Source organism: Homalodisca vitripennis, chromosome 2, assembly GCF_021130785.1.
Source record: "Homalodisca vitripennis isolate AUS2020 chromosome 2, UT_GWSS_2.1, whole genome shotgun sequence".
NCBI lineage: Eukaryota > Metazoa > Arthropoda > Insecta > Hemiptera > Cicadellidae > Homalodisca > Homalodisca vitripennis.
The window spans coordinates 176,642,643-176,669,876 of NC_060208.1; the positions used below are offsets into that span (position 1 = coordinate 176,642,643).

General features: G+C 33.7%; 1 protein-coding gene across 4 annotated transcripts in view; it reads left to right on the forward strand.

Moving 5' to 3' along the window:
- The window catches only part of LOC124355082 (CD109 antigen), a 50,723-nt gene that overhangs the window by 17,497 nt on the left and 5,992 nt on the right, over nt 1-27,234 (forward strand). For 2 of the 4 annotated variants that reach the window (XM_046806016.1, XM_046806017.1), the window contains 18 exons: nt 980-1,155; nt 1,972-2,223; nt 2,731-2,880; nt 3,439-3,578; nt 4,175-4,338; nt 5,900-6,123; nt 7,030-7,206; nt 8,119-8,301; nt 9,093-9,329; nt 10,681-10,865; nt 12,327-12,429; nt 14,162-14,374; nt 16,176-16,362; nt 16,738-16,967; nt 17,205-17,366; nt 18,842-19,035; nt 20,228-20,402; nt 26,738-26,843. In XM_046806016.1, the coding sequence (XP_046661972.1) occupies nt 980-1,155; nt 1,972-2,223; nt 2,731-2,880; nt 3,439-3,578; nt 4,175-4,338; nt 5,900-6,123; nt 7,030-7,206; nt 8,119-8,301; nt 9,093-9,329; nt 10,681-10,865; nt 12,327-12,429; nt 14,162-14,374; nt 16,176-16,362; nt 16,738-16,967; nt 17,205-17,366; nt 18,842-19,035; nt 20,228-20,402; nt 26,738-26,843 (3,258 nt within the window). Of the gene's footprint in view, nt 1-979; nt 1,156-1,971; nt 2,224-2,730; nt 2,881-3,438; nt 3,579-4,174; nt 4,339-5,899; nt 6,124-7,029; nt 7,207-8,118; nt 8,302-9,092; nt 9,330-10,680; nt 10,866-12,326; nt 12,430-14,161; nt 14,375-16,175; nt 16,363-16,737; nt 16,968-17,204; nt 17,367-18,841; nt 19,036-20,227; nt 20,403-23,297; nt 23,433-26,338; nt 26,474-26,737; nt 26,844-27,234 lie in introns of those variants that run through there. The other 2 variants (XM_046806018.1, XM_046806019.1) reach the window with 2 other exon arrangements.

Sequence of the window (27,234 nt, forward strand, 5' to 3'; positions counted from 1 at the left end):
GAGTTTTGTTCCAGTTTTTGGTTTGGTTGGAAGAAGCTAATCCAAATATATTGCTCTCAAATAAACATTTTCAATTTACTTGAGTTTTTAAAGCTTAGGTAAATTGAAATGTTCAATTTTATACTATACATTTTTTAACACTTGGCTCCTATAGATGTTTTAACATGTGTCGTATTGCCAAACCCACTCACAATTAAATTGACAACCGCGGGACCTCCTGCATGGGCCAGTGTAGGTGAAATCTACAATTTTGTCTTAATGTTTCAACAATTGTTTTAATTCATGTCAAAACACAGTTAACTTTTATTAATATAAAACAGTAATTGGAGATGGTAAGCTGTAAATATGTGTTTATAAATAAATATAATCAGGCAATAATTGTAGTATAAATACCAAGTTGGCTTTGATTTACATCACCAGAGCTTTTGTAATAAATATTTATATTTTCACCACTGGTATTTGATTGTTTGTATATAGATTTTGAGTTTGTGAATGGCAGATACTGAATTAGAAATACTGCTAATACCAACACCAATTGACTCTGCTGTTGACATGGTTATAAAAGTGTTTACCAGGCTGCTAACAAAGACTAGGGAATAATCTACATAGTTCAGAACACCACCACTAAAAGCAGTTAATGACCTTTGGAATGGAAAAAATAAATCAGATATATGTCGGAAAACATGTTTTTATAAAAATAGCACTGAGAGGGACTTAATAGAATATTTTGTTATTTTCCTCAAACTATTTGGGGAGGACTACACCCTTTATAATTAGACATTGAATTTTGCACAAATCAGTGAGAGAAGTCTTATGTTATACAGTACATTTGAACTCAAGTGTGTTTGCTCTATTAGAGACTTCCTAAATGGTTAAAATATTTGTATTGAATTTTAAAAATATGTACATAATACTTACTATAACATTAGCCTTTTTTCTTGCCCAGTTTATAATATTGTTTTCTCATGTCACCATACAGGTCTGGAGGAAAACAAGCGAGCCATAGATATGCTGAAGGACATAGAGTCGATGAGGATCACTGCCAGTTTCAAGGACCCCACAGGGGACAGGTCACAGACAGAGCTGCTGCTGTTGTCTCACTACTCCCCCAACAGCCACCACATCAAGGTGCACACTTCCACCAAGAATGCCAAGGTAAACTTAACTGACTCCCTAGGTGTAGTAAACGAATTTGATAAGGCAATTTAGGGAAGATGTATAGACCTCCACAGGTAACAATATTAGTTCTTCTCCTCGTACCTTTTTAATAATATGTCTGATATAACTCAACGGATTTTGTTAAGTTTAAGGTTGATCTGGTTAGAGTTACAGTTATTGTTGGTAGTGTAGTTCATGCCTTGTGAGCGCTTATTAGAAACTATCATGCTATTAAAGTAACTCTGTATGTGGAAATTTATGGCTTTCACCCATTCATTCCAGATCTATTTAAAACTAAATAAATTTAGTATTAAGAAATAAGACAGATATTTTATACAATTTCATTGGTTGGCTCAATAAAAACAAAAAATAAAAACAATGTCTTTTTAATCAACAGAGTTCAAGATTGAGTTAACAGTAACAAGAAACTGAATTATATGGTGACATTATATTGTTAATAAATAAGTTTCAGAATCAGATATTTGTGATTTTGTATAAACTATCATTTTACTTGTCATGAAAATTAAATTCAATTAATTTTTAAATATTTGAGTCCTCTAATAACTGTGAAAGTCAGAAGATTCCTGGTATGAAGAAATTAGCACTGGAGTAAAATATTTGTGAAACTGGAAATCAAAAAGATATTGACCAATATCAAGCAGTCTATATTGTAATAGTTTCCATCTGTATTCTATTTTCTAGAAAATTATATTGTAAAGATGTGTTATATTTCTCAATTTCCTCACTTATAAATTCATTAATAGCTTATTTTTAAAAAATAAAATAATAACTAGAAATGTTATTGTTATGCAGGTGGGTGAATACGTGATACTCCACGTGCAGAGCAACTTCTTCATGGAGACTTTCAACTACATTGTGATGTCTAAAGGCATCATTCTGCTGGCTGGACAGGAGACAATGCAGAACACGATCCGCACATTCGCCATCACTCTCAGTGCTGAGATGGCCCCAGTCGCTACAGTGCTCGTCTACAACATAGACCGCCGCAGCGAGGTCGTAGCGGACAGTCTCACCTTCCCTGTCAACGGCATTTCCCGTAACAATGTTAGTGTTGTATTAATATAAGAACAAGTAAATATGTACGAATTGGCTGTGTGAAGGTTGTTAGTTACTGATAATGCTTTTAAATTTCAATAACAGCATTACAAATTGCTTTTTTCAATGTTGAGTTTTCAATTTTTATGATTTGTAATTTTTAGAAATTGTTTGAATTATTTAAGATCTTAGTAATCAATGTAATAATTTGAAATGTGTATTAAGAATTTACATAAAAAAAGACACACTAATAATAGCTGTGATGAAATCCCATTGAATGTTGAGCAAACTTTATGATGTTATCTACTATAGCTTATTTCATAGATACTTCACAAAATTCTGTGAAATCCTCATATTAATTTTATTAATAATTGGCTTTTAAATGATTAGTAGGTTTATGTAAAAATTTTCTGCAATGAAAACTTGTTTACATATTCTCCTAATTAGCAAATTACATTTATATCTTAAAGGAGCCATCCAATTCTTGGTTAATTCTTGCTTATGTTCTATGTTTAGTTCACCGTGTTCATCAACAACCGCAAAGCCAGGACAGGAGAGAAAGTGGAGGTGGCTATCTACGGAGAGGCTGGTGTGTACGTGGGCCTCAGTGGCATTGACCGATCGTTTTATAGCATGCAAGCTGGAAACGAACTCACTTACGCAAGGGTAATTTTTGCTTATGATTAATTTTGTTCAACTCTAAATGTTACAAAGTGAATTTCCTTTTTATAATTGGAACTAAATACCAAGTATTTTCATATGTATCTTAGGTAGCAGAACAGAACAGAGTAACAATTGGTTCGAGGGCCGTACTCAGCTTTGGTGGGCCTTGTCATACCCTGCCACTGCGTGTTCTGTTGACAAAGTTCAATAGACTTGTGGCGGTGCCTGGCCCAGGCCCCCTGAGGCTTGAATAAGAACCTTATTGGTTCACAAATATTATTAGCATTAGAACAGGTTTTAATAAGTATGAAAAACAATTGCCAGGTTACAACATTAAGCCAAGATCATTATCAAATCATGAGGCATATTTAGGCTGAGTGAGGGTTAAGAAAGTTGGATTTTGATATACTCTCTCACTCTCATATTAAACTCTCATTATATCTAAAAATAAATAATTAAGATAATTTTTTTGAGATTTATGAAACTAAATATTTTGTAGAATATCTCAAGTATTATCAAAGTAATATATTGATGTGAGGTTAATATGAGAGTTGTTCTCAGGTCCTGAACAGGATGGCTCGGTTTGATGAGGAGACGAATGGCACCTTCACGCAGATGTGGTTTTCCCGTGAGGGTATGGCCGACGATATTGTATACTTTCCGTCCTCCACGTATGGGATTGACGCCAATAGAACATTTGAGTACGTAATTTCCAATATTAGTATATAAAGTTCATGTGTGTGTGAAATTGATTTTGCTAAATTATTTAAAATACTATTTTCCATTTTATTGACTTCATGCGTATCTGTGATAATAATTTTTTTTACTTTTTTATTGAGTGAAAAACATGGATCACTCAATGATTAAAGATAAACTGGTTATTTTTATCATTTCCGGATAATATACATTTGATTGATTATTCATGAATTCATTCAAATACAAACACTTGATCAAATTTTCTTTTGCTTGATAAGATACATTCGATTGATTATTTATGAATTCACTCGAATACAAACACTTGATAAAATTTCCTTATAAATTCCACTTCAAACTCAAATTCATATACACATATTCAAACATGGATCAAAACAGTGCAATATTGTTTACTTAGTTAATTTCGTCTGTGCCTGATTGTTGTTGTAAAATTCAGATTGATTTTAAGGTGTGGGCTGATTGAGTTAGTCACCGCATTTACCTCAAAGTAACTGTAATGCCACACAAGGATTTGCAGTGTCTCAACGGTTGCTGCTACATAATCATGTAAAAATGTATTGGAATGTAACTTTTGTCCTTGCAGGTACTCTGGTCTTGTGGTGTTCTCAGACATCGAGGTGTCTCACCGCATGAATCTCTGCAATGCCACTCAAGGATTTGCAGAGTGTCTCAATGGTCGCTGCTACAAAGCCACACAGAAATGTGACGGCAAACTGGATTGTGAAGATGGCACAGATGAGTCGAACTGTGAGTTTTACCAACAGACATGCAAAAATTACTGTTTTAAATATATAATTTTAGTTATATTTGGCATTGGATAAATGATTTGGCATGAAACAATTTCAGTTAACTTTTAAGTCCATTGCAGAGATGACTTAGAATTGACTGCTTACAAACATTATTTGTAAAACAAACCATAACAAGTTAAAGTATAAAATATTTTCTTTGAGAAACAGTTAGGATTGTAGGCTATCTTCATTATAGACAACATATTTCAGATATATCCAACATGCAGAATCAAATTTAGGACTTTGTAAATGTGAACCACATCGATTTTTAGGTTGTGGTTTACAGTAGAACCCCTCATATCCGGCCTCGGTTTTACCGCACCTCGGTTTATCCGGCCACTTCCCGGAAGCCAATATCGAAATTTATTTACTACGGCTTGCAGACGCGCAGTTGCACGCACTAGTCTCCCACGACTCTTGCGTTATTTTGGTGTATCTATTTGTTTACATTTTCCAGTGTTGTCCTCAGTTGAGCTAATAGGTTTAACCTGTAAACAGTTCGTTGATTATTTCCAGTGCGGTTAGTACAGTACAGTACAATTGTTTTGTTTCTTCAAGTGCTGTGTACTGTAGGTTGGTTTATCCGGCCGAATCGTTATCCGGCCAGGGGCTCGGTCCCGTGGTGGCCGGATATGAGAGGTTCTACTGTATACGTAAATAGAGTTTTCAACAAATAATTTTAACACAAAAATTCTTAACAAGACTAATTTTATTTCTGACTTGGTTAGCATTTAAGTTATACAAAGATTTTATTTATAACTAATAAAATTAATCATAGAATATAAATAAACATCAATACTTGTGAATGTCACAGGACTTTTGTGAATACAAGAAAATCATCACTTGATAATGGTAAATATCCATAAAAATCTTATTACTTTCACAATCCTACTATCTTAAAGAAACTTTAGAAAAGCATCAATAATCATTTTTCATTATTTCTTACTTATGGAAGCAAAAATGTTAACTTATATTAACCTTTTAACGGCCACGGGCTGATATACTGGTTCTGGAATTATATTTCCAAACCGGACATGAACCGAGGTCTCGGCACTGCAAAATCAGTTCCAAAACGCGGCGATAAATCAGCACTCTTCATTTGATTATATTATTCCCGTACTTCTTTATTTTTATTTTGTAATACAATATCAAACGGAAAAAATTGATATCCTTTCAGATTATTATAATTATTTTAACCCTTTAACCACGGCTAGCGCCTATAGACATGGTCGAGTTGATTGCTAAAACTCGTTAGAGGTTATAGTTGCACAGCACTCTCTCTGTAAGAAACAAAGTATTAGCTGTTGACTGTCTTGAGGTTTGTCACATGAAAGTAGATTTTTAATGTAAAGTGTTCAGTGATTTCCCATATAACCTAGAAGTAGTATTTTGATCGTTAACCAAGTCAAATATTTCGTTCAAATTCAAATCTACATGCCATTTATCATCTAAAAAAATGAATCACTGAAAGTATTTTCTGGTTGTATGTTAATAATTAAAATTTTAATGGGAATTTCCAGGTCCAGGATTCAACCACACAGAGCTTCAGATTTTTCGCAAATTCCGTTTCAATCACATCCAGCGCCAGTATGAGAATGTCTGGCTGTGGAAGGACATCAACATTGGACCTCACGGAAGGTACATCTTCGAGATGCCGGTACCGGAGAGGCCTGCTCACTGGATCGTGTCGGCCTTCAGTATGAGTCCGCAGCTCGGATTCGGCATGCTCAAGAAACCACTCAATGTACAGTGTTTGATATGCTTACTCAATAGTGAACATGAATTAGTAAATGAATCTGTCTCTTCCATTGGGAAATATTTAATAACTGATAGACTTTTCAATAATTGATATATTATGTATAACATAACAGCTGCAAACAGCGGCGTGGGTCTGACAGATTGAGATGATTGATATGTTAAACTCACTTAAATGGTGGATTAAAACCAATAAGTCTGTGCTATCCCCATAAAATTTCAGCTTAATGGGTTCAATGATTGTTGCATAATTGAGATATTATGCAGACACTATAACATGTTTCTATATTAGTTTAGTACAGGTGGTACAATCCCAGTTAGGTAAATTAACGTGGTTAATTGGGAAAAAAACATTTGCTATGAAAAGGTAGGATTAGTTTTGGTTAGCTATTAGGCTAAACATTAATATTGCCTTCACCATCATATAACCTTGTCAAAGACAGTCTCATGTAGTCTTTAACATGCGTATAGAAAATATGTCAGGATATCACACAGATCTCCATTAAAACAATGCTTTCTAAGGAACCTTAATGTCACAAGTAATTCTGAAAAATATTTCTAAAAAACTGGGTCTAAGGAAGAAATAGAGGTTGTTAATTTTGGTAGCTTTGAAGCTGGCCAGCACTATTAAAACATGTAATATATGTACTTGTTATTTAACACTGTGACAGGTAAATGACAGCTAGGATGTTAATGGAGAAAGTATCATGTGTTTTAAATTTCAGACAGTTGATTGAATTATATCTTCTGTGTGCATCCAATATCTAACACTGATTTTCCACCTAAGTACTTCAGTCAAGAACTATTAACCTCCTAAATTTAAAATTAACAGTGTACAGAATTGTATTCTTATGTTTTAAGCAGTAAACATTATAACAAGAAATGTTTTCCACAGTATGTGGGAGTGCTCCCATTCTTCATCAACGTGGAGATGCCTACAGTGAGTCACCAGGGTGAGCAGGTCGGTGTGAGGGTCACCGTCTTCAACTACATGACCAACGATATCGAAGCTGTGGTCGTACTGGCCGGCTCAGACAGCTACAAGTTTGTTCACGTCGAGATGAATGGAATTGTGAGTGACTTAATCACGGACCATATCACACCTTCTTTTTATGAGCACAGAGCACTGTAGGAATGTAAAGAGGTTGTAAATATTAGGTTTACCTCAGTTATTTTTCTTTTCACTTTTAGTGATTAACACAATTTTAGCATTACAATTATTCCAAGATAAGTAAATTATTGGAAATGCGTTTGAACTAAGAGGTGAGAAACAAAGAAGTCAGCACTAAATAAATCAAGTAGTTAATATTGAACTATTTGTTTTAAGGGTTTGTTCTTTAATTGTGTAATACTTATCTCTTTACATTTAGTTACTGAAAGTTAATTTGATTCACTTTAGTAGCAAGGGAGAAATGGTGTATCATTCTTAAATATGTAACTTGTATGATAAGTGCATCAAGAATCTGTACAAATCTGCCTGAAATAAAATGAAATAATTTATTAGCTCAGTAGAAAAAAACACTGTTATATATAAGGCTTATGAAACAGTAAACACTAAATAACAATAAAAAACTAACACAGTAGTAACATGTAGCTAAAACTAGGTGAAGTATGATATTTCACACCTTAATTTTTTCTGGCGAGTTAAAAAAAAAATCATCAAAATTATAAATTTTAGTTTGAAGCATATATTCTGTAATAGATTTTTTAAGTCTTTAATATACGAATCTCTCTCCATGCTAAAGGGAGTAGTTATTAAAACAATTGCTGACTATTGTAAGAGAAAGATGTTTTTAAATAGTTGTTCTGTGTTTAGGCACAGGAAGAGAAAGAATATATGTGTTGTGTAGTTATGATGAGAGATAAAGGGCTTGGATTGTATTATTTTATAAGTTAGAATTAAAACTATCTAAATACTTTTCACAAAATTTGAAGATTCAAGAAATGGCCCCTACATGATTGATTAAATTTCAAATTTTGACAGGTGAGATCGTACAATCCTCGCACATCCTTCGGAGAACATCAGTTCTTCATCTACATCAAGGCTCAGGACGCGGCAGTGGTGTATGTACCCATAGTGCCCATCAGGCTTGGAGACATTCCTGTCACTATCATGGCGTCCACACTCATTGGCAAAGACGTTGTCACAAGGAACCTTCATGTACTTGTGAGTACTGTCTAAATTTCATTATTAGATTTAGTCCTAAAGTAAGTGAATGTAAAGAATCCACACAAACAACTCATATGAGTTGTCAAACAGAGTATCACTACAATTGAAACACTCAAGGCTTGTTTACACTTTGTGCAGTGTTTTAAATTTGAAATAAAAGGTAAGAAACAAATCAACCACATTGCAATAATTGTAAAATTGGGCACTGTAAGATGATTGATGTTTCTTTCATTTAATAAAGGAGAAAATTAAGTTATGGTTGTATGTTTCAACTTCTACTATTAAATCTCTCTGATTTTTTACATAAAGCCTTATATAGTTACAAATTTAGCATCATCAATATGGATTTACACTTCTTCCTTCCACTTTATTTGCCATTTTTCCATCATCCCTTCTACACAGCAGACCTAGCCAATAAGCAACACCATCTAACTCATTAAAGCAATCTGAAGTGCCATAAACAATTGCCACGCCTAGTAAATAATTTTCAGATCTATCTAAAACTGTATTAGTAACAGCGTGGGACTGTTTTTAAGGACAAAAATTTATATTGCAATAGCCAAATCAAAAGAACTTAGTATAACGGTAGGAATTTGATTAATTTTGTACTTAATTTGTTATCCTATAGTGAATGGTCAGATGTTCTTAGTCAGTGAGTGTTGTGTCTATCTTTTCTGGATCAGTAATGTCTTGACACAATTTGACTGCAACCAAAACGAATTTATATGTCTAAAGTAGATTTTCTACACAATGTAATGGTGGTATATAATATACGTTGTTGTGTGTAGGCTGACGGTCTGCCTCAGTACCGACACCAGTCCATCCTGCTGGACCTGAGTAGCCGAGCCTACGTGTTCCAGTACATGCATGTCAACATCACAGAAACACCCATCATTCCATATGACGAGAACCGCTACTATGTCTTCGGCTCCAACAAGGCATACATCTCCATTGTGGGTGATGTCGTCGGACCCATCTTCCCTACCATGCCTGTCAACTCCACCACACTTATAGATCTACCAATGGTAACATGAATGATTTAATAACATTTTATACTTTGTATATTGTTTTCTTTAAGACTGTTATTTCCTAGTTCTATTACTTTGTAGTTAGTTGTTTATAATGATAGAGTATTTTGTTTCATTTTTTTAAAGCTTGATCTATTTTTACTCTATGTTTCCTACAAGTCAAAGTTTTTCTTTGAGTGTTTTCTCTATGTACATGAGAAAGCTTTAAAACCAATAGGCACAGCTCTGACACCTCCTATTGGACGCTCAGGCGATAGAAAATTGAGTTAGAGCCATGTATGTAACATCTCTTATATATTTCTTTGTCCTGATTAATAACTATAAACCGATAATATCTATTACACAAATCAATATTATTAATAATAAACGGATACATAATTTCTGAACACTTTTATACTATATATACTAGTATATATTTTTAGTGTTTCTGTTTTCAGAAAAACAATTATATGGTACATAGGCTATTACGATATCTTTTCTTGCGTTCTTATGCTTCTCGATTTAGTATTCTGAGTTGTGGGTCTAATTCTACACAATAGAATATATTTTGTTGGGCATCCCTGCAGTGGTGGGGGAGGGGGAGTATTTAGGTGCACAAACAAGTCACCACAACACTGCGCACACACCAACAATAGAGCCTGATAAAGATATTTTATTGTGGTTTTGTATTTACATGTACACCCTGACATACACATATTGATAGGAGTACATGCAGGAAATTAATAAAACTGCTTTGAAGATTATAGGAATTGCTCAAAGTACTAAAGTTTATTGCCAGTACCAAGGTTGAATGAAAAGTAAGAAGAAAGTATAGAATCTTTCAAACGTAACAAACAAATATGATTTCTGTATAATTAAAAGAACAAAAATATCCGTGGATGTCCCAATTATTGAATTTGTGAAGTAAAAGAAACATTAAAAAATAACCATAAGTTGTAACCAGAATGTAAAATAGAATGAGATGAAACAGGAGAAAACCAAGATGGAGCCCATTCTCCCATATTGAGGTAGCTAAACAGCCCAAGCCTAGTCCACCCAAGTAGGGTCCTAGTGCTCTTAGCTAGCTATAAGCTCTATAAGTTCCATTTGGCAGTGAATGTGTTACTAAACTTTACTAACTACACTTCATTGATAGGGCACTAAGCATGCCTGAGGTCACAGTAAAATAATCTTTTACTTTCAGCCATTTATGGAATTATTATTTTCTATTTTTTAATAATTTAAATTTTTGTTTAGTTTTAAATTCTGTATATAAATTAAAATAATACTAGATACTGACTAGAAATATAATAATAAAAATGTAATATAATGTAAAATTTTAAATTGTCATAATAATTTGTTGTTGTAGGACTGTGCGGAACAAACTGTGTTCAGCTTCGCAGCCAATCTCTACACCACATTATACATGCGTCTGACCAGCCAGAGAAACCGCACAATGGAGAAACAAGCCTTCTACCACATGAACATCTTGTACCAAAGAGCTCTCTCCTTCTTAGCTCCTGATGGCTCATTCAGGCTTTTCCGAAATGACTGGTTAGAAATTGTTTTTTTTTTTTTTTCATAACTGTTAATGTCGACATAAATTGTAATTTAGAATTTGGTAATACTAAATATTTGTTAATTTTTATGATCTGAATTGCACTTACATGGAGTGAACAATTCTCAGTTTTTAGTATTGTAATTATTAATTTTTCCAGCTCATTTTACAAATTAGTCATTAAAACTATAAATATTATTTATGTATTTCTCTTACACAAACCCCGTTTCAGGGTATAAATGCCCGAGTTGATATGAACAGTATACAATATGTAATATACAGATGTATCTTAAGACAGTGATTAGTTTAAATATTCTATTCCTATTGTATTACATTATCAAGGTTATAAAACATTAAAATAAAATTAAGTCACATAATATGATTGATATTAAAATAAATAAAACTGCATATTTCATATAAAACAACAGCAATTTATAATAGGTACAAGTTAGGATATTTTCATAAGATAGCAACCACCTCTTAGGATTCAAGCAGCTACTTGAGACTGTAATACAGTGGCTGATATCCAATCAGTGAACTTGGTTTTGAATCTTTTTGTGTTTTCTTAGCTTCTCAATGGCTGGGGATGCTTTTGGAAAACGTTTTCCTATATAGCTTGATTTAGTTTCTTACAATGTTGCACCGTGTGATTCTGAAAAGTTACTTTTATGGTGAGTGTTGTACTGTTGTTTTCAATTATTTTTTTTATTAAAAAAATATAATTAAATAATAAATAAAAATTTATAATTTGGACAGTAAAAATTATTGTATAAATTATAAGTGATTGGTGTATATAATTTGATGGGGCTGTTAGCATTTTATTGATTGGAAAAGAATCTTTACAAGATTCGTTGCATTTAAGATTGTCCAATATATCTGAGTGCTCTTTTATGGAAAATAAAAATTCGTTGTAGATTTTTCTTTAAAGGAAAACCCCAGAGGATAATTGAATATATACTATGTGAATAAACAAAAACCGTATGGACTAGACTTTCACCCAACACTATTCATATTTTGAAGCAAGTTATGAAGTTATTGTACTTACAAAACATCATGCATTGAAGGGGATTGGATGTCAACTAACAGCATTTTGTTGATACAAATAATTGAAACAATTTTAAATGTGCTTCCTTTCAGTTGACTTTGGGAGAAAAAGAAAAATAGGAGATGTAGGTAATTAGGGGCATTCGGACGAGTTGAATTTGTAAATTAGCCAAATACATTGTGTTCTGTTCAAGGAGTTGTCAGTTCCATTTTGATGCTTTTTACCTTTTGCAGAATTGGAAGTGATGATTATCTATAAGAAAAACAGATCACATGGCTCAAGGGGGTTTTAAGAGAACTGTCTGCTTATTTAAACACATTCATTTAATCACATGCATAGCTACTCTAGTATGTTTTAATTTAATCTTGATGAAGTAAATAACAGTATATTTGACTTGTGGCAATTTATTCAGGAACACATCATCATCCAGTGTGTGGCTGACCAGCTACCTCATCAGAGTTTTCCAAGAGGCCAGCTTCTACGAGTGGGAGAATTACATATACATTGACCCCCAGGTGAGTACAACTGCAACAGTTCTTAGTAATTCTTCCAATAAATGTCTGAATTCGTAAAATTCTTTACTTTTGCTACATTTTTGTCTAAAGCATATGTCGAAGGATGATTCTCCGTCTGTACTTGAATCATCGAACCACTGGAAAATCTTAGCCCTTAAGAGATGTCATCTTTGTATGTCACCTCAACAAAGGCAAGCATTTTGGAATTAATTTTTTCAGGTGAAAGAAAAATTGTATCACATAGTTCTGCTCAAGTAAACACCATTTTTCACTCTTCCTAATAGAGATCCTCATTGCGTCAGACGTCACAGATGACTGCCCTTCGCTGAGCTTAGACCTTAATTACCTTAATTACCTCCACCTTAGTCGATGACCAGTACAACTGGATAGACAGCGTCAAAGTAAAATGAATTTTAGAATATTTACAATATTTACATTTTTACATGGCGCCAGGGCTTATGATAGTGCATCGAAGAACTCCCCGACTGAATAAAAGGGCCTACACAATAGCCAGCTTTTAAGTTTAAGTTTAAGACTTTTAAGTTTAAGACTCCTCCTTTTCACAAATCGTGCTGGTAGGGAGTGTACTGCTGGCAACTGAAGCATCCTGAATCTCTTTCATTGCTCATAAACCCTGTAAATACGAGGGGTATTAGAAAAGTAAGGTTCCCTATGCCGCTGAGACAGAATGCAATATGTTGGGAGAAATCTGGTAACACTGTCTTACTCATCAGCTGTCCCTCTCTCTATCCATACCATTCGCGCCTCGCTACGTCCAACAGTGCCGGTCTAGCTGCCTTCGAAGATGGAGCTCCCTATCCTTGTTACCGCCAGATGCAAAATTCGTGCTGTGATACGTTTTTAAATGCAAAACAGATTTCACCTATTGAAATTCATCGTCAGTGAATCGAAGTTTATAGGGAAACATTAAGACACATTAAGAAAACTGAGACGCGCGATCCAGAACCGTCGTAGAGGAAGATGGTCCAGTGGTGTGAGACTTCTCCATGACAACGCTCGACCTTATGTCTCACGTCAAACTCAAGAACTGCTGACAAATTTTGGCTAGACTATTGTGCCCTATCCCTCCAACAGCCCAGACCTAGCCCCAAGTGATTATCACTTATTCCCAAAATTAAAGGAACATGGGTGGCCAACGCTTCAGTCCCGATGATGAAGTCAAGGAAGAGGTTATTCAATTCCTCAAAGAATTGGCGGCAGAATTCTACAACATGGGGATAGAAAATTTGGAGCATCGTCTAAAAAAGTGTTTGGACAGAGACGGTGATTATGTGAAAAAATAGCTTAAGTTTTAAGTTTTAAATTGATGTATAACACTAAGTAGAAATATAGAGCTACCTATTTTAAAAAATCATGGGAACCTTATTTTTCTAATACCCCTCGTAGATTGGATTTAGGATCAATTGTAGTATTTATGTTCACCAAATAAGCTGCAATAACATTAAGTCTACTATTAAGCAATACAATTTATACTTTTTTGTTATTTATCTGTACTGTAATTCAACTCAAGGCCTAAAAATATTTTGTTGTTATAAACCAATTGATAATTTGTTAATGAATCATTTCAAAATCATTCTCTTAGGGCAGGCATTGTTAAGTGAAAAATTTAGAGTAAATGTTTTTTTGATTTTTTTATCTTGTTAAAGTGTTTTGTCTTGTTGGTTTTGTTCTATTTATTGTTGGACTAAAGTGAAGCTATGTTGGTATACAGGTTATAGGAGAAGCAGTGTGGTGGGTGTTGCAACACCAGACCCAGGAAGGTGCATTTTATGAGGTGACCTGGCTTCCAGACCGTAAGATGAATAGTTCACTCAACTGGTCCGAGAACTACACCGATTCCGATTACCACCACATCCGCTTCCGTAACATCTCTCTCACTGCACACGTCCTCATCATGTTATCGGAAGTCAAGGATCTGCCAGGGGTCAGTTGAGTGTTGAGTTATCATTCTCCTAAATCGTAATTAGGTTACAGTCTCTGTAATTTGGTTATTCATGGTTTTGCTGGTTTTCCATAATTCATGCCTAAATGTAAATTTAACATTTTAAAATTTTCCTCTTGGGTTTTTTTCTCATTTTTCTTTTCACTGTGTTAATCATTTTCTCTTATACGCTATGAAGGTTTTACAATCTTCATGAAAATGTGACACTGTATCTGATACAAACACTTAGAGTTATTTAAGTGAGAGATTCTTAATTTTTAGTGTAGCAAATAGTGATTGCGGCTGTGGTGTAAGTAGTTTTACACCAACACACAACACAGACCCCCCTCCCCCACACACAAGTGGAGGGAATTAGGACTAGCTGCATTTCCATCCTATTTGTTACCTAATGCACCTCCCCAATCCAACCCAGATTTTAATTACATGAATCTTTATCCTGAAGTGATAAGTATATATAGATATTAAACATTGTAATGAAAAAATTATACCAAACAATGTATAATACACTGAAAAAACATAGTATTGCTTTCTCATAGATCTTTAGATGGTACTGAATAACACGGGACAGAAAACAGCAAGTACCAGGTTGGACCCAACCGTCTACGCTCTTGAGTGTGGGCGTGCGTGCATGTGAGGCAACTTCCCTTCAGCCACAATCTCTAATTACTGCCATCCATTTCTTAAACTGTAAATTTCATGAATTTTCCACATAAGTGCTGAGAGAAAAAATGTGTAAAAGCGGTTTATGCTGTCTTTTGGATTGCCTTACTACAAAATTATTGACTATTGTATTGTAAATTATATGTATAAACACACTGCTAATTTTGTTGTTTTTCTTTTTGATTTCTTTTTTAAATTTAATTACAGAAAAAAATGTCCATTAGTTTTGTTGTTTAATTTAATTTTCTTACTTTAAAATAATTAAACACAAGTTGTAAGTAAATGTAATTGAATCATGTAAGAGTGAGTATGGATGCCCTGGGTACAATTTTTTTTTTCTATGGTTGAACCTAAAAAAATAAGAAATTTATAAAAACCTCGTTAATTCAAGTTTCACAACTGTTTTTTGTTGTATCTTCAGAACTACTTGTTCTTTAATGTGCCATTTTAACGCAGAAGAAAAGAATCATTCGAATTACATTATTCAAATTATCCTACTCACAGAATGAGCTGCTGAAAGGTTCTGTACAAAATTTAAAGTATATGACACAGTTTCTTGCCGATACTATATCCTCAATCCTGTATTGTGCTATTGTTTATTCTACCAATTTTGTTTGGAAGTATATCTAAAGCCCATTTTTTGTCACTTTCTGTGCGTTCTTAATGATAGAATTAATCCATGTGTTTGTGTGTGTAGTATTTTGTTTCTAATAATATTTTTTTAAAGCAAAACAAAAATGTACAACTATTGGAGCTTTAAATTTAGGTCTGGTGGTAAAGAAAGTGTGATATTGTTAAGGAATTAATTCTACCATAACAACATTTGAAAATTTTAGAAATGAAGAATAATTGAGGTGATAACCTACAACATCAACTAGCAGGATGGTCAGTGAGATTTCGTTACATTCATTGGACACGGCAATACAACCTTATTATCCATTCAAATCGTCCATCATCAATTATATTACATTAAATAAATCCTAAATAACACTTTCCTACTATCCTAGATGCTTCCAATTTCTACACGTTGATCGAGAACATAACAAACCCATGAATAAGTAGCCAAGAGGAGAATCAAACCTTAACACATTAGATCTTTATCTTGTGTAATCTGTCTGTGCAGGGCTTGGGATCGCATGTGTCTTTAGCTCAGAGTCGAGCTTTACACTGGTTGGAGCGCAATATGAAACTCCTGGAGGACCATGGAGAACCTTATGAAGTGGCCATTGTAGCATATGCTCTCATGGTCAACAAGGCTTCATCGGCCGAGCGAGCATACGGTCTGCTCATTAAACATGCTCGGATAGAAGGTAGGTGTTATCAGAATTGCATGAATCAGGTTCAACTGATGTTAAAAACTAGTTTGCTTATTTTTTGAAATGCTAAACATCCTTGTTTCACTTTTCACACTTCAAGATATCTTGCTAGCTTTGTAAAGTTTGCTGGACTTCTTCTTTTTTTCTTATATTGGTCTCCAGACGAATCTTGTGATTTTTGGACTCTTCTTTTGTGTGTTATTTTTATTTTCTCTTCTTCAGTACACTTGGGGCTATAAAATATTCTAACTCTGTATTAAAGGAGTCAAATTAATTATTTGATTTGTGTTTGAAATTTCTTTTCCAATTAGTTTAAACAATTTTTTGTACGTATTACGGCATAATCAAAATCCAATTATGTCCCCACAGGTGGGCTAATGTATTGGGGCAAGGAGTCTGTGCCATTACCACCAGTAAAACGTGAAAATCAGAAGCCGTTCTCATTGCCAAGGCTGCCATATAAATACGATTCAAATAACATTGAAACGACTGCCTATGCACTGCTGGTCTACGTGTCTCGTCAGGAGCTAATGATAGATGCCATTGTCAAATGGTTAAATGCACAGCGTCTCACAGACGGCGGTTGGGCTTCCACTCAGGTAAGGTAACAGTAGTATAAAAGCAAATTGAAAATTCTTTTATTCATGATACAAGAATGGAAATATTACATGGTTAATAAAGTTGAAAAATATGTAACAAAACTTGAATTTTGTACTTGATTGCTGAGCAGTCTTTACATGACAAAAAATTAAGTGTTCAATATAGGTATTTGTGGTACTCTAATATTTTCATTTAAGCTTTTTGATTTTATCACTCACAAATTTGCTATGTTACAGGATACAGCCTGGGCGATGAAGGCCCTGATCGAGTACACCAACAGAGCCCGACTGAGGGATGTCCTGTCTCTTACCGTTACCGTCGAGGCTACTGCACTGCCAGGCAAAACGATGACACTCCATGTCGACAAGTCCAACATTGCTCACCTCCAGAGGATTGAGGTATTGTTGGCTATTTTATCTATCTATTTATCGCATAAAGTAAATAGTGAGAGATTAGACCACAATAGATAATTTTAACAATTTCATTGGATTAATATTTTTAAAACATTCATGTTTATGGACATTTTTTGAACAAAATCTTTTAACCTTTTGAGATAGCAGTAACATTTTCTCACAATATAGTAATTTAGTATATTACACTTGATTCTTGTCATTATCAGTCTTATTAAAGTTTATCTCTAGAAAGATGTTCAACTATAAATATTGATTGAGAACTCGAAATATTCATTAAAATTTTTTACGACAATCTAAACAGCTGTTGAAAGCTTCTGAATATTGAATTATAAAATAGTGACTGTAGAGACAAAACCTTAATTTTAATCATACAGGGATTGAGATGTTTAGATAGGGAATGTAATGTTTGGTACAGAGAAAATTAGGTGACGTAACTTCAATGTAAACAATGATTTTCACAGATCTCAGCTGTATTGGAAAATAGCCTACTACCATACAGAGAGATTAAATAGATTTTGGGTGATGGTTTTGGCATGGTGTCCATGAAACGTTCTTCAAGTTTAAAACAATACATATTTGCACTCGTGCACCATCTGCAATTTGATAGATTAGCTAATAAACTTATTAAAAGATACTTTAGATCCAAACTTTTTACACTTTGTTTGATTTTGAGACAAATTACAACATGGGTTGTGACTCAATATTGCTAGTGCATGCGGGTATCGTTTCTATAACCTTTTTCAACCAATCAGAGTTCATATTACTTTGTATGTAAGATGTCTTTCAATAAAAACTGTACCTGACCTTGCAGTGCTAAGATATCTCGTGATAGATACCGTAAAATATGTTAGAAATAATATTTATTGAAGTACTTTTATTTTGAAGTAGTTAATTTGTTTTATGCTCACAATTGATTTAATCGTTTAAAAATTTTATTTATTATTACTTTTTTAAACTCAGAACCATTGAACTAGTTTCTTAATATTGTTGCACGGGTGAGATCAGGGGACCTGAGTACGTACTATATGTAATGAATGGATGAGAGAAGAAGCAGTAGAAATCATAGGCTTCAACCGACATTAAAATTTTATATTACTGGGACTAATAAAAGTTGATTTTTATATGGTTTAAACAAAATTTCCAATTTTAAAATTTATTTTGATATATGGAAGCAAACCAAATGTTTTGCCATATAGCATGACTCATATCTCAAAATTGTTCACTACCTTTCTTTAGAACCTAGATAAGTGCTTAAAATAATAATAACATATTTTTAAAGACTTACAAGCTGTTATTAAACCTCTTATGTTATGAATTTTAAAGTAAAATGTGATAGTAAATGTAGTGAGATAGACTATTATTAAAGAAAATGTTGTATATTAATATCTGTATTCAAGGCTCAAAATATGTACAGCCTATTTTTAGCACTGCTCATTAAGTTTTTGGCTTGTCCCGAACAGATTCCACAAGCCTGGGGCACAGTGAAGGTTCAAGCCAAGGGAGCTGGCTATGGTATCCTACAGATGTCGGTCCAGTACAATGTGGACATACCCATGTTCCAGACTCAACCCCCAGTCAAGGCTTTCTCCTTGGTTACTCAAGCTGTATTCCAAGGCAGGAATCAGTCCCATATCTCCTATCACAGCTGTCAGAGGTAAAGTAAAAGCATTAGATTAATCAAGGAGGCTACAGTTACACCTGTTCTGATATTTTAGTTTTCTTTATCCTAACCATTATTTCATCTAAAGAATAAGTTTTGCTTCCTTTTCAACCATGAGAAAGCATTATAAAAGAAGTGAATAACTAACAAATATATACATTACTACAAACCACAGTTAATACAATAATGAATTATTAGATGATCAGTAAATTGCTGCTTCTCAGCTGCATTAATGTTGCGATGTTTGAATTCATAATTATTGATTTCATATTTTTGGTTAGTTTAATTTGTACAGTATGTTTTATTTGGAACCAATGGCACCTACTAAAATAATGGCAAGTAAGTAAGAATATTAGTTTATAGAAGACCTTTTGACAATTAGGCTTAAAGAATTTTATTAAAGATTTGATTCAGGATTATGTCTAAAGAGGTGACAACCTGTGTGTCATTAACATTCAATTAGTAAGTGTACCTAAATCAATTATATTTTTATTGCTTTTAAACAATTTTACATTGCATTTGTAAACGTCAATAAATAAAGCTAAAAATCCTGCAGTTTGCTATTCTAAGATTCATTCATTGCACGCATACATACGTAAAATTACATTCTTCCTCTCGTTCATACATGCCTTCAGTATCGGTACTAAGTTAGGAAAATTTGTGGTCCCAGCGGCGTAACATGAACTCATCTACAAAGTAAAACAGTTCAGACACTAAAAGTTCCTTTAATCAAGCTTTAAACAGAGTTGGGTTGTTGACATTTTTTATGCTCTCAGGGAGATAATTAATTAATCTGACACCAGCTTGTGAAGGAAGTTGTTCAGATGCCAGTGTTCTATGATGTTGCATCCTGTAGTATCATTCCTGTGGACGTCTCTGCCCTGCACTAACTCACATCGGAATCGGCAATACAAAGCTACATCCAAGATATAGAGGCAGGGTAGAGTCAGAAAACCATGCTCCCTGAGAGCATCGCGGCACGACTCTCTTGGTTTCAATTTGCACGTCAAGCAATTTTCAAGTCATTCTAATGACTTTTTTGAAGCCTGAAAACTTTGTTGAATCTGATCCTGGCACATCCACTCCAAAGGCATATGCCGTAGGTAAAATGGGGATATAAAATGCCATTATAGGCCATCCTTAGAACCTGTGTTGTGGTACTTTGTAACGTATGTTTACATTGTAGATGGACGAACCTGAATGAGTCTGTAAGATCCGGAATGGCAGTCCTGGACATCACTATTCCAACAGGATACATCATCCAGCAGCAGAAGCTGGACGCATATATCCTGTCTCAGAGCGTGAGGAACCTCCAGCGAGCCAGGTTCCAGGAGCGCAAAGTCCTCTTCTACTTCGACTTTGTAAGTTAGAATTACCTCTGATCAAAGCCAGCAGCTAAAAATAAGTTTAAATATAACTAGTTTGTTAATGAGAAAAGTTTGTACAGTATTAGTATTTACAAGCAAATAAGTGATTTCATGTATTTATTTAAATGTTTAAACATAAAAAAACTGCCTATTAAATTTTATAATTACTGTTATTGTTATCAACAATCACTACAGTATCTGACAGTAACAAAGTTAAACAAAAATTAAATAAGATGTGAAGTAATACGTCACTTGTATAACATTGATATGACAGATAAGTTGGCAGAGCTTAGAAAAAAAGTGATGGATAAAATAAAAATAAAAGTATCACTGCGTATCAAGTTGACTGCATTTAATTGTTGCTTCTTAGTGCTACAACTCTTATAATTTTTGTTTGTTGTTTTAATTATCGCTTAATGTGGCTGAATCGTGTCATTCCAAAGACATTATAGATATTTTGCAAGGGAAAGTGATACTTTTGGTGGCAAAATTAATTTACCTGATTATGAAATAACATAACGTGTTTTCTTGCAGATTACTTAATGTTCTTTTGGTTTTTGTATATAACGTTTTTTTTATAATTCTATTATACATATGTAGCTAAAACATTTATGATATTAAAGCTTCAAAACATTTATGATATGGCGTGAAAAGTACAAAATATTTATTTTAAATATTTTTAACTTTTTTATTTGTTTTTTTATACATATGCATCTTTTATTGTAAAAAGTATGTGTTCTTTAGTTCATGTTGATTAAAATGACTGCCTAAAGTCAAACTACATGTATTGCCTTCAACATATATTTTTGTATAAATAATTTTATTGTTCTGGCAACTAGTGGTATCAGTTTCCGGGTTAATGTATGTTCATTCATACTTTGTCTTCCATTCATTACCTCAAACTTTGAAGTTTCTTCTGCAAAGCATACATAAACTCATATTTAAAATCTATTTAACCCTTTTAACCCTGACGTCCTATATATAGGACCGTTGAGTTATTGCCAAAAGTACTGAGGTCCTACATGTAGGACGTCCTTCATATCTGCTAAAAATACCGACGTCCTTTATATAGGACTTTCACTTTTTTTATTTATTGGTATTTTAATTTTGCCTAAGTCTAACCAATTTTAAATCAGCTGTTAGGTAATGAAATTATAAACAAGGAAATATATAATTTGTAAATCTTTGAAGACTTGTCTTGGTAGCAGACTGCTTTGAAAGTTGCTTTGTCATCTGTCAGCTGACTACATGACTCACCTGACTGTCCAGCTGGTGAACAAACTAGATTGCAGTTTAGTTTTGTTTATGATGTGAATTGGTTATGTAAACTGTAAACATACCAGTAAATATGACTCATGACAATGTTAGTGATACAATTGAACATGTAATCGTTAATTCAGAAAACCTAGACCTACCCGCTATTCAAGAAAATTTAAATGATGATAATTTACACCCTGTAAATAATGATGACAATGATGATTGGACTGTTTGTGATGAAAAAAATGACACAGGCTATGACCATAATAATATTCTATTCTTTGAGACACCTGGGCCAAAGCATTGCCCTCCTCATAATTCAAAACCCATTGATTATTTCTCATTATTTTTTACAGTAAATCTTCTTACCACATTTGTAAATGAAACAAACAGATATGCTAGGGAGTACATTAGTAAACATTATGACACATTAGCTCCAAATTCAAGTGCAAGAATGTGGAAAAACGTCACTTTACCAGAAAGAAAGCGTTTATTATTGTTCTCTTGAACATGGGACTCAATCCTAAACCCACAATAAAGATGTACTGGTCTACTACAGATTCCCAACATATTTACCGTAAATTATGTAAATATGTAAATAGATATGAACTCTAATTTTTCTAGTTATTTTATGATTTATAAACATACATTTTTTATTGCAATAGTCAATTTGTGTTATTTACTGTAAAAGTGCATCAAAGACACAGAAAACCACTATTGACTTGTAAAATGGACAAATTGTTGATTTTACCACAATTTTGAAAAATTCATCGTTCTTCCAAGTTTTTGAAGTTAGGTGTCTGAATTTTTGTATGTTACCTTAGAAATACACTGTGATGATTATGAATATAATTTTGTCTAATGAAATGTGTTCATGAAAACTAGTGTTTATGCTTCAAAATAAAAAAATTAAAAAAACAAAAAATTTTTTGGCATTATTTATTTTTTTAAATATTTTTATTACTTTTAATTTTGCGTTTAAGTATTTTTTTATGTAAAATACTTTTATTTTGTAAGAAAATAAAAAAAGGTTATGATCCTATGTCATAAAATAAAGGCGTTATGATTTTTGAAAAAAATATCTACAAAAACACGAATTTTGACCCAGTATTTTTCGCAGTACCTTACAATATATGTCTAGTATTTTTCAGTATGCCCAAAAATTTGTTGCCAGGGTTAAAAGGGTTAAATACACAACTTTTATGGTGTGTGTCGGTATGAAACATGTCTTTTAACAAAGACGTGATGAAATTTAATCTTTGAGTAATATATGTCACAGAAAAATAGATATATTGATATAGATATATAAAAGATATTTGAGGCATCAGTTAACATTTCAAAATATTGACAAAATTTAAATTATATTATATTGTTACTCATCCTTTTCTTGTCAAGAATTGTGAAATAGTTAATTTCTCATTAGGAAATAGAACATTATTTTTAATGGTACTGCATTATCCCAACATCAATCTCCTTTTTAATGGTAGTAAATATTTTGTTCTAAAAAAATCAGATACAAAAGTGATAATAGTTTTATTAGGAACAAGATTTTGTTATTAGTTTTGTGAAAGTAATTATGAGTAAGAGTATGAGTATTATGTTTCTACAACAATGAGATAAATATCTGTTCAGTTGGATGAGACGGACACACGTGTTAACTTTACAATCGAGAGATGGTATCCTGTGGCTAATATGTCTAGATACTTAACTGTCAGAGACTATGATTATTATGTTTGTAAAACAATGAGATAATTATCTGTTTCAGTTGAATAGACAATAGACAAACTTCTTTATTTACATATTCATTAAGAACAGTTATAGAGTCACATAATATTATTACATAAGTATGGATGTTGAATGTTTATACATTTGTGTTTCAGTTAAAAAAAAGTCAAGGTACATTTTGAAATCTCCATGTTTCATTGCAGGCGTTGAGGAACTCGTCCAGTGAATAAAATGGTTGATTTACTAGGATGTCATGCAGTTTTCCTTGTAGGGCACTCCTCTTCAATCTTCTCATTGTTTCTGGGAGGGCGTTCCACAACTTCCGGCCGATATAAGATGGTTTTTCTCCATAAATTGCTGTGCGATGTGGAGGCAGAATGTAGTTGGCTGCATGGCGAGTGTTGTATGAATGGATGTCTTTCCCTGTTTGAAGACGCAGGCTGTGCACATGTAGAATTACTTCTTGGATGTATAGAGCAGTGACGGTCATTATGCCGAGGGTTTGGAAGGCTTGTCTGCAGCTTTGTTGAGGTTCAAGGTCAGCGAGGATTCTAATGGCTTTTTTCTGCAGGACAAGCACCTTGTTGAGGTTTCCGACAGAGGATCCGCCCCATACAGCAATCCCATACCTCATATGGGTTTCTACTAATAAAAAGTAGGCTGTTTTGGCATTTTCTAAGTTTCCAATCCATTTTATGCGCCGAACAGCATAAATACCTATGCTGATTTTTTTGCAAAGGCCATCCACATGCTCTGTCCAGCCGAGATTTCCATCTAGGGTTAATCCAAGGAATTTAACATGGTTTTCAATTTCTAGGTCAGATATTTTTGGAATGTAATCTTTTCTTTTACTAAAGTTAATCTGTATTGTTTTTTATGGATTTAACAGCCAGGTCATTTTTTCTGCAGTATGTTAGTGCTTTACAGAGGGAGTTGCAGGTGGTTGCATGTACTCCTTCTGCAGTGTCATCCCTTATTAAGAGTGTTGTGTCATCAGCATACATTACACAGTTGGTATTGTGATCTTGGATGTATGCTGGGAAGTCATTGACAAATAAGACAAAGATGACTGGGCCCAGGACTGATCCTTGTGGCACTCCACGTGTGACTGGTTGTGGGTTTGACTGGTAGGTGTTTTTATGGCCAAGTGTGATGTTCTGTATTTCAACTACCTGTGTTCACCCTGACAGATAACTCATAAACCAGTAGTTTGCTATGCCAGTAATGCCTTGAGATTTAAGTTTTTTTGATATGAGGTCATGTCCTAAACAGTCAAATGCTTTGCTATAGTCAAGGAGGAGGGCAGAGATGTATTTTCCTTTGTCTATTTGGTCAATTATGTATTCTACTAAGCTGATGATAGCTGATGTTGTTGATTTACCTTTAAGAAATCCATTTTGGTAGTTAGTAACTATGTTATGCTGCTCTAGGTAGGTCGTAAGTCTATTGAGTACTACTTTTTCTATTATTTTTAAAAATGTCGAAACAAGTGAAATGCGATGGTAATTTTGAACTTCAGTGGTTGGTCCTTTTTTATGTTTTGGATACACTTCAGATTGTTTTAATGCAGTAGGAAATTGGCCAAGTCTGAAAGATTTGTTTATTATGCTGACTAGAGGTGGTATAAGCTCATCAGCACAATACTTTACAATTTTTTATGAATATTCATCCATTCCACTGGATGGATTTGATTTATGAGAATAGATGGCAGCTCTTACTTCTCTGAAATTTGTGGGGCCTAAGTTAAAAACAGTTTGGCAGTTGTCTACTATAGACTGGTCATTTTCATTGTTATCCTGATTTCCAATTGTTTTCTGGTTGCTAAGTTTTAGTGTCGTTTCAGCAACTTGAGAGAAGAAAGTGTTAAAATGTTCTGCAACTTCAGATGGGTTATTCACGACTTTGTCATTTATTATAATACTGGATTGAGATGGGATTTTGTATTGTCCTTTTCTTTCATGGTTAATGACTGTCCCTATGGCCTTGGTTTTGTTTGCAGCTGACTCAATGAAGTGTGAGTTTGCATTTTGTCGTAGGGTTCTAAGTTTGTTGTCATAATTTTTTTTCCTTTCCACCATAACTGCTTTATCTTGGATATTTCCTGTCATTTCATATTTGTAAAGTGCCTTTAAGAAAATATCCTTGAGGTATTTTGTCTCATTGTCATAGCACAAAGTTTTTTTGTTTGTTTTCCTATTACTTTTCTTCTTGGGGCAAGCAATGTCAAGGGATAATTTCAAGACTTCCAGAAAGATATCGTAAGCTGTGTCAGCATCAGGGGCAAGATTGATAGTATCCCATTTTTTGTTCATCAGAAGAGATTTCAAGTTATCTAGGTTGGTTGGACTGAATTGTCTTTTGTAGGAAGTTTGCGGCAGTGTTTATTTCATAGCCGTTTATCTGACATATCTGAGCAGTATGATCAGAAAGTCCTGTTTGTAGAATGACTGTGTCAATGTTATACTCAGGTATGTTGGTGCATATACAGTCAATTGAGGTGGCTGTGTCATGAGTAATGCGGGTGGCAAGTAAGGGCAATCTTTTGATGTTGTGTGTGTGCAGTTCAGTTTCTAAGATTGTGTTGCCTATGGTTTTTTTCATCCTGTCTATGTTAATATCTCCGATCAGCACTATGTGTTTATTGTGTGCTTGTGTGTAGTCTAGGATGTTTGACAGAACATTTATACTAGCCCTTGTATTTTCTCTGGGTGATCGGTACACTCCCAGGATGTGTATGTTTTTGTCAATTTACTCTACCGACACCATAGCCGCTTCGCAGCAGAACTCTTGACAAAGGTGGGATATAGCTCTTTCTTTGGATGAGCCGGACACATGTGTTAACTTTATAATCGAGAGATGGTATCCTGTGGCTAATATGTCAAGATACTTACCTGTCAGAGTCTACGATTATTATGTTTGTAAATCAATGAGTTAATTATCTGTTTCAGTTGGATGAGACGGACACATGTGTTAACTTTACAATCGAGAGATGGTATCCTGTGGCTAATATGTCTAGATACTTACCTGTTAGAGTCTACGATTATTATGTTAGTAAATCAATGAGATAATTATCTGTTTCAGTTGGATGAGACGAACACATGTGTTAACTTTACAATCGAGAGATGGTATCCTGTGGCTAATATGTCTAGATACTTACCTGTCAGAGTCTACGATTATTATGTTTGTAAAACAATGAGATAATTATCTGTTTCAGTTGGATGAGACGGACACATGTGTTAACTTTACAATCGAAAGATGGTATCCTGTGGCTAATATGTCTAAATACTTACCTGTCAGAGTCTATGGTTATTATGTTTGTAAAACAATGAGATAATTATCTGTTTCAGTTGGATGAGACGGACACATGTGTTAACTTTACAATCGAGAGATGGTATCCTGTGGCTAATATGTCTAGATACTTACCTGTCAGAGTCTACGATTATTATGCACCAGGTAAATAGTTTTGGGTTTAATGTAAATTAACAATTTTTGTTTACTTGTAGTCTATTATCAAATAGTTTTGTACATAACTGTGTCTATATGGATAACCTATGACTTAAAAACTATCTAGGTCTTTGAAGTAGACAATAATTGTTCCAAGACATTGACTTCAAATAATATCCTACTAATACTGTCTATCCGACAGTACATGATAGTAGTTTTGCTGGTTTTGGGAACAAGATTGCTAACCACTTCACTTCTAACAGTTCTAGTGCTCATAGAGTATAATAAAATAATTAATTGTTACTAAATATTTACTTAATTGAGAAGTAAAATAAAGAATCACATCAAATAAATAAATGTGTAGTACAAAAGTAAATGTTTGGAAGTATTGAATCATTTA